This window comes from Colossoma macropomum, unplaced genomic scaffold (genome assembly GCF_904425465.1).
Source record: "Colossoma macropomum unplaced genomic scaffold, Colossoma_macropomum, whole genome shotgun sequence".
NCBI classification, from domain to species: domain Eukaryota; kingdom Metazoa; phylum Chordata; class Actinopteri; order Characiformes; family Serrasalmidae; genus Colossoma; species Colossoma macropomum.
Genome location: NW_023494789.1, coordinates 11,859,392 through 11,868,016, shown reverse-complemented (window position 1 = coordinate 11,868,016; position 8,625 = coordinate 11,859,392). Strand labels below are relative to the sequence as shown.

General features: G+C 36.5%; 1 protein-coding gene across 1 annotated transcript; it reads left to right on the top strand.

Moving 5' to 3' along the window:
• Positions 1–4,893: 4,893 nt before the first annotated feature.
• LOC118807917 (GTPase IMAP family member 4-like) lies at positions 4,894–8,204 on the top strand. Its single transcript, XM_036570103.1, has 4 exons — positions 4,894–5,004; positions 5,545–5,662; positions 5,805–6,539; positions 6,926–8,204. Exons 2-3 carry the CDS (start codon positions 5,626–5,628, stop codon positions 6,374–6,376), a joined length of 609 nt encoding a protein of 202 aa, XP_036425996.1. The 5' UTR covers positions 4,894–5,004; positions 5,545–5,625; the 3' UTR covers positions 6,377–6,539; positions 6,926–8,204.
• Positions 8,205–8,625: the final 421 nt, after the last annotated feature.

Below are 8,625 nucleotides of genomic sequence, written 5' to 3'. Positions count from 1 at the left end.
CTTGGTATTGAGCATAGTGACCTAAGGTTAACATGCAGTTGCTCCAGAGCATCTCATTCTATTAGCAATGCTGTTCTATGGAGATTATGCAAGCAGTGTGTGAGCAATGGAATACTAGTGTCAGCATCAAGTGCCTATTACTGTGGCTAAATTCACTGATTTCACTGGAGAGGTTCTGGATATTTTTGGATATATAATGTAGGTAGTGAGGTCTTGCATTGGGTCGAGGATGTCGCAACAACATTCAGGCCCAATTACCACACATGTGCCATCTTAACGCAACCCTGTTTTGTTGTATTATAATTCAGTGTGACTGCAACATAGTGGATGTGAGCTTTAAAGCTTTAGCAGTATCATTCGCAAGCTAACCTTGTGGTACGATATGCCAAGTACATACTTAATTATTACAGTTTACATGTCTTTGAGACATGCAAGGAAACTTCTAACTAACCAGATGGCATGATATTTGTTGGTATTTTTAACTAATTTCAGTCTCATAATAGTAAATAAATCAAACATTGGAAGTTCACTAAAGGCTGTGCTTTCATGGATCCGCATAACCAATATGGTCCCAAAGAGCTGAGATACAACAAATATTATTTACTAATCAGCAGTTTGCCTATAGACCCGAAGCATAGATACAGTCTGTTATTGCTTCTGCTATGAAGACGTGCCATTTTATGACACTGTTGTCCATAAAATGTGATTGTAAAATTGGTTGTACTGTGTAAATTCCCACAGTGCTTTAGACATTTCCCTAAAACTGGTGACACAGCAGTTTACAACATACCAATTATAGGGTGAGACATTACCCACTCCATTAAGAGGAAAGGATTGAGTGTGTGCTAGCAATCAGTGTAGCAACGTCTGCGTGTAGCAGAGCACATGTATCACAGTCAGCATTTCTTGAGATCAGGTCAGGTCAGGTTGAAAGGGGACTTTAAAGAAACCGGTAGCACCCCCATCCATTTTAGCACCATTTCAGCATTCTTCACACACTGCCCTGGCTTTCCTAAAAACAAATAAACAAACAGCAGCGACAGCAGTATCTGAAAGCAATCATACAGTTGATTTAAATAATTCTGAGCTTGACTCTACACATTGCATGTGGGACCACCATCTTACCCTGCCTTGCTGTGAATCCTGTAGACTAAACAGAAGCAGGGAGCACTAGTGGCACTTAATCACCCTTAATCAGCCCTAGTTTCATGTGACAACACCACTTTGCAAGGTAAAGCAACAAATCCAATTTGCCCTTGACATAATACTGCTGCAGTAACTAAAAAAACTTGGCCAATTCCCTTTAGCCTCTAATGGAGCAGCAAAAAATTTAATTAACCCATTAAAATTCCAGAGTTATTCTGAGGTTATAGAAGTGTGTAGTAAAACTTTGAACCTGACGGTGGGCCCTGGCCACTTAAGGAAAAGAAAGGCAAGTTTATTTATATAGCACCTTTCATACACTTTGGTCATCCAAAGTGCTTTACAAATAAGAAAATACAAAGATAATTCAAATTAAAGTTTAAAAAGGTGTAGGAGAATAGAAATTAAACACATGATTAAAACAAATGAATTAAAAGAGAAGAAAAACATAAAGTTAAAAAAAAAATGAAAATTTAATTAGAAATTAGTGCTGTTACAGGACAAAAGTGCGGAAAAGTATAAAGCTTTCATCTTTGAGAGAGAGGAGAAAATCAAGCTGCTTCAGATCTGAAAACATCCACAGGTGTCCATCCTTCCACTGTAAGAAGACAACTCAGAACTATGGGTCTGAAAGGATGTGTAGCTGTCAAGAAGCCTCACTGAAAAAAAAAAAAATAGGAAATAGACTAAAAAACTAAAAAATACATTTAAAAGAAGACCGGGATTTGGGTGAATGATGTTATGCATTCATAAACATGAATAAAAAAAAAAGTATTTTAAAAATATTTTGCACTAAAATACAAAATAGATTTTGTTATTTGTTATTTTGTAGTAGTACACAAAGTTAAACAAATGATTACGAAAATAAGTAAGGGCAGTGTACTTTTATACTAGATTTTGTCTCCTCCAGTAATTAGTTCTCGTTTTTTTTTCTACACTTGGGGGTAAGTTATACATCACACCCCCTCCATGGCCTACTGGTCAGACAGAGGAGCACCTTCAGCAACAGACTCATTTAGCTATGCTGTAGCAAAGAACGGTACAGGAGATCATTTATATCAACAGTGATTGCACTGTACAACACCTCATCACTGTCCCGGGACATTACTGTGTACTGAGCCACTGACAGGACAGGCCTACTGGGCACCAGCTGGACATTACATTACATCTCTCTACTCATATTGCTATTGCACTGCTACTTTGTTTATTTGTCCACAAATATTGCACATTGTCACTTTGTTTATGCATTCATAAATGTCTGAGACAGAGAGTATGGAGGTTACTGTGGCCACAATAATTGGGACAAGCTACTAGGACAGCTACTGTGTTGCCTGAAACCAGAAGCAGTGACTGTAATGTCAGTCACTGGGGCAGTTTTGCAAGTCATCTTCATGGAACACTGGACATAGTAATGGAGACTGTTATTTGTGGTGCCAATTCCAAATATTGATGTCATGATGCTTTCAAGAGCGAGTGAACAATTAAAGCCTCACCTCATCTATAAAAAAACATCACAGTCTCTTCAGCTTAAAAAAAGGTTAAAACTCATTTGCTTTCACTCTAACAAATGTTTTTTTGTCTGTTTTTAATTTCATTTTTACTTTTATTTTACTATTTTAAATTTAAAGCTGTTTGTTATATGTTCTATTGTGAGTGCCTGTTAGTTAGCTAACTTTGTTAGAGTAAGCCAGCATTAAAAGTAAGCAAATGAGCGGTAGGGCCATCATTGACAGTTACATTTGGAAGCAAATAATCTTCTGGTTATTTTGATGATTCTTTTTTTATTCATTTTTCCCAAATGCCAGACAACATTAAAAATGACAAACTATAACCAAACTATTTCCAAAATACTCTCTTGAAAAAGATGATGCCTGATGAATAATGAAAATGCCTAAAAAAATGCAACTTAGTCTAACTTGGAATATTATTGGAGGAGCCTGTTAGCCTGTTAGCTAGGGCATATCTGCTTCACCAGTTGGACCAGACCTAGTCGTTAAACAAAGCCAACTTCTTAGCTTAGGTATGTTTCATTTGATTCTGGGTCTATTACTTTACATGGGGGTTTTCTGTTTTTAAGGCCGAACACAAAAGAGATTTGAATGCTAATAGCCCCCCCTTGTGGAGAATCTTTAGTCTGCAATTTGAATAATCAGAATACCCTGATTATCATTATTGATTCATCAAGAAGGTAAATTATATTTTTTAGTTGATGTAATCAGTTTCATTATTATTTATTCATAAAATTAGCAAAACTTCACAGAAGGATATGTGACTAATGTACACTTTTCTCCTTTAGCACTAAAGTCAAATTTGCTGTAGTTTTCTTTGTACAAGCATTCCGAGGATGTAGCCAAGCCAACTCAGAAATATTTTCAGATAATGATTGCAAACATGCAAAAAAGTAACTCATTACTTGAGTAATTATTGAGTAATTTCCATAAGTGATACTTGCACTGTGTACAGCAACAGTAATCTTACTTAAGTTGGAATATTCTGTACTCTTTCCACCCATAATCCTCTTACACTGAGAGAGTTATATAACAATACAAGAATGTGCAGAAAGGAAAGAGCCATACACACATTATCTCTATTTCAATAGGCACAACAGCCAAATATATTTGGTGCAAGATCAACATTGTAATGCTTCTTTGAAAGCTATACCTTCATAACCAAAGTCACCATTGAATATCCGATTGAACGTGTTTCATAAATAACCTACTTATTCTATTAGGAAGGTTTTTTTTCATACGTAAGTATAACTTTCTGAAAAAAGGACATTTTTAGAATTGACCTACAAAGTTATTTGGACACTCTTCTTGCCTCAAGAAGTGATAGTGGAACTATATTAGTTTGTACCCACTACAAAGGTTTTTGTACCTTGATATGCTATATTTTGTAACCTGTGTGACCTGTATAGTATATTGTTATCTGGGTTTTGTAGACCCTTTTATAATTAACAAATAAACATGATATTTGTATGTTTATAACCTGTTGTTGTTGTTGTTGTTGTTGTTGTTAGATAGACAGACAGATTGATAGACAGATCAATAGATAGTTAGACAGACAGATAGATAACATATAACTGCACATAAACTTACATACATTAGGCAGAAATTAAAAATAGAAACAACAATGGACATATATTAGGCAGAAATAAAGAGTAAAGTATGAGAGAGTACAAATAAACATATATCTATTTGCATATTTTCATAGCATATAAGACAGATATGTTGGATTTTTTACATGAGAGCAGGTATTGTGGTATGAGGTGGTTTACAGCACAATGAGTATAAACATAACTTATTTGATATAGGACTGAAATGAATAATTATTGTTAATGCCCATCCAATTGCAGTATTATTCAGGCAGGTTACCTGTGAGTATGGACTAGCCAATCTGTGCCCTGGAGGGTTGGTATCATAAATTTGTTGATATAGGTCATATAGGCCTATAATATGTCATCATTATTATTACACAATTCATATTAATACATTTTATTGTATTAATATATTTCATATTGATTGTATATTATATATAATATATATAATATATATTTTGAAAATTGGAACCACTTTGGAAGATTTTTTTTACTCCTGCTCCTCTAATTCAGCCCGTGTAGAGAGGTTGGATTAACAAACAATGAGTGAACCATAGTTACCTTTATGCTGCACTGAGATCACCTGACAGGACGTCATGGTTCCTTATTCGATTCTTCCTGGTATATGAGTGCCAAGTGCACGCCCATTTTGATAACAAACTAAATTCTTTGGAAGTACCTGCTGTACCTGAGCACTCAGCAACGCCATTTTAAATGCGAAATCTAGTACAAGGAAAAACCTAATGGAGGATCTATCTTGCAAAGTAAGCAGTTCGATTACTACTTTTACTACTTCAGAAATAGAGTCACAGTGTATTGTGTTTGTAAAAGGAATAAAGAAGTTGTATATGTCAGAAATGTAGCTCCTAGCATTGCTTATTGTGCCAACAATCATTTTCCTAAATGTTTTTCCTTCATTTTTCCTTCCAACATTTTAAACTAAGGTTTATCATCTTTTACAAAAAGCTGGATGTAGACAATACTGTACAATAGGTGATTTAAAATAATGACTGAGCCCGCAACACAAAATGAAACCAACAAACAACAACAGTAACTGTAACTGTAACATTAATGTAGCCAGATCTTATTCATAGCTGTTAATATAAGTGGTCTGAAGCTTAGCATTATGAGGGCAAAATGTTTTCACTTCTTAGGCTGCGTAGGTTTATGTACTATGCAAGTTAAGCAGTTTTATCTCCTACTGAAGCTAAATACTGTGACTTTTTTTTGTTCTTCTGTCCAGGTTGCATTTATCATGACTTGTTTTGTTTAGCTTTCATAGAACTTACACTGTCTTTTCACAGTTTTCAGATTAAAATATGTCAGAGGGAAGTTTAAAGTGAAAGTCATAAGCCCTTCATAAAGGAAAACCAGTGCCAACCAAAATGACCACGGCACACAGAATCTCAACAGCAGACGAAGGTTGGACATGTTGATTCCATTGTGAATTAATTTAATATGATCTGAGTGAATCAGTATGTAAATGTGTCAAGATACATTAGTATGTGCTTGTTCCACTACAATTACATATTAATGTTTTTGACTTCATTATCTTCTGTTTCAGAGCTCAGGATTGTGCTGCTGGGCAGAGTTGGAGCTGGAAAAAGCAAAGTGGCCAGATTCCTGTTGGGTGGCAAGGGGCCTAAGGGTGAGATAGGGTCGTGCATTTTACGTGAGGGAGAGGCTGCAGGAAGAAGGATCTGTCTGGTGGACACACCTGGATGGAATCCTCGAGCTATTTATAATACGTCTGAGAAAATTAAAAATGAAATTGTCAGAAGCGTGACCCTTTGCCCTCCAGGACCCCATGCTCTGATTCTGGTGTTGCGTGTCGAAAGCCTTATTGAACTGCCTTCTGTAAAACAACTTAAAACAGCAAGCCGGCACATGGAGCTGCTGTCTGAAAGGGTCTGGAAACACACTATGGTGCTGTTTCTATGTGATGAGGAAGTGGAGGATCCCACAATCGAAGAGCACATTCAGAATGCAAGCAAACTACTGGACAAATGTGAAAACAGACACTACGTTCTCCGCTCTGAAGCCCAGATCCCTAAGCTCCTCAAGGAAATACAGAAGATGGTGGAAGGAAACTGTGGTGATTTCTTCTTGCCACAGATTTTCTATGACTACATATAGAAGAACACGCCACAAAATATTACAGAGGTGAAAAAAATGTATGAGGACAGAGAAGAACAGCTGAAAAGGGGGTATCAGACAAGAATTGCTGAATATAAAAAACAGGCCGAGGAAAATGCACTTAGGCAACGACGTGGAAGTGCCGAGGGGGACCGTCCGAGCAGTGAGTATAATTCTATAGACATAAGTCCATGGCTCTCACAGCACTTCAGTCAGTGGTCCTCGAATCTTTTGAGTCGTAACCCAGTCCACTTCTCATGTATACACCCATAAACACATGTGAGTTTATGGCAAGTATATGGCAGTATTTGCAAACATCTGATAGCTCTTTTTAAAACTTTATCGTTTTTATACTTTATCTGAATAGCTAAATAACAGTAATAGGCTAGGTTAGATGCTCGGCTAAGTGGTGCTGCACACCATCACCTTTAGAGATTTGTGAGATCAGTGTCAGATCAGTGCCTTCACTAAAAATGCCACTCTTTGTTTCATACATATAATGATATTTACTTCATATCAACCCCACCCCTTTCTTTTATCCTTTTGCAGTGAATGAAGATGACCAGCCAGTGGACATTGTGGCAATTAAAAGCAAGTATCGGGATGAGATACAAGCACTTGCACGACATTACCTAAAACCAGCAGCACTGATAGTACTGGCTACCATCGGTGCTCTTGTCGGATCAGTGGTTGGATCTGCATATGGAGTCATGTGGTCAGGAATGGGAATTGTCATTGGGATCGTGGTGACAATTCCACTCGCTTTGTGGCTGATTGGTGCTGCAAGTCTGGCCAGAGACAGTTCAAATATTCTGCAACAGACAAAACACAAGACTTAAAGTGACCTACAAAGAGCCTATGTGCCTTTCCGCTAATATTTATTACACAGGCTTTTCCAGCTGCATATTAGAAAGGTTATGTTTATCCTTTCACACTTCTGGAGTTATGCAGGGATGTGCAGAAGGGCAAGACCCACTTCCCCTTTGGCTTAAGTAAAATATAATGCTGCTAGGTCATTTCCATCGTGGAAATGTCCTAGTATGACCATTGTGACTACTAGAATCTGCAGAAGTCTGCTTTTTAGACACTCCAAATGCAGAAACTAATTGTTAGTTACTTTTCCAATTAACAATGTTTATGATGTATTGATTGTACTATTGTTTGTCTCTAACTACAGATTGTTGGAGCTAATTAGATCTCACTTGCTTCCTCTGAGCTTTCCAGCCCGGTTGGGTTTTTTCTTTTCTTCTGACTCCTTTTATTGAAGAATTTGATGCCCCACTTCTCCATGTAACAACACCAACAATAGGTACTTCATTGTGCAGATGACGTGATCTTATGCAGAGACATATTCTTCCAAAGTTCTCGATCATGTATGTTTCTGTCTGTACTTTTCAGATTGTTGACTGGGAAAGGTGTGGGCTCTACCACATAACTTAACAATTTTATCAATAACATTAAAGTTAAAGAAGGGTTTGTATCTAAAAAAAAGTTCCTGACATTTATATCCTTTGCTGTTCTGGGAATTTAACGATACCATCGTATTCTGGAAGGACTTCCAAAGATTGACAAAGATTCTATTTCTGTTTTACAATTATTTTATGTATTGTTTACATAAGCGTAACTTTCAACAGAAAAAAATTTTTTACAGTTTGTTTATAGAATTGTTGGACGTTTTTGTTACCTCAGGTGACACGAAAGCTATCAAATGTACCCACTACAAAAGTAGCCTAATACGCTATATTTTGTTAACAGTGTGACCTGTACAATGTATTGTTCTCTGTGTTTTATATACTTTTGGCACTATTGGAAATTAATAAAAAACCTGTTAGATGCGTAATGTGGCAATTATTAAGGTTCGATCAGAGGGGTGTTGCAGAGGTGTATTCATGAATTTACTGCAATATAAAACACAATATAATGCAATCGTTTCAATTATATGTTGCAGTTTTCCAGTCCATGATCCACTTAACCTCTTAAATGGCCAGATTTAAGTTGTATTACACACTTCTGTAACCTAAGAATAGCTCACCTTGTTTGCATTGAAGTCCTTGAAGTTACTGAATAATAAGCGTTACTATGTAACAGGCCTGGGATCTTAAGGGGTTAATCAATGGGAAGTATCATGGACCTTCCTTGAACTTTAAGGAAAACATTTTATCGATCAAGTATTATTTTTAATCAGTCTGTGAAAAAACAATACTATAGCAAATAAATGTGTAGGATAGGAAGTACTTTTGCATCTGCCC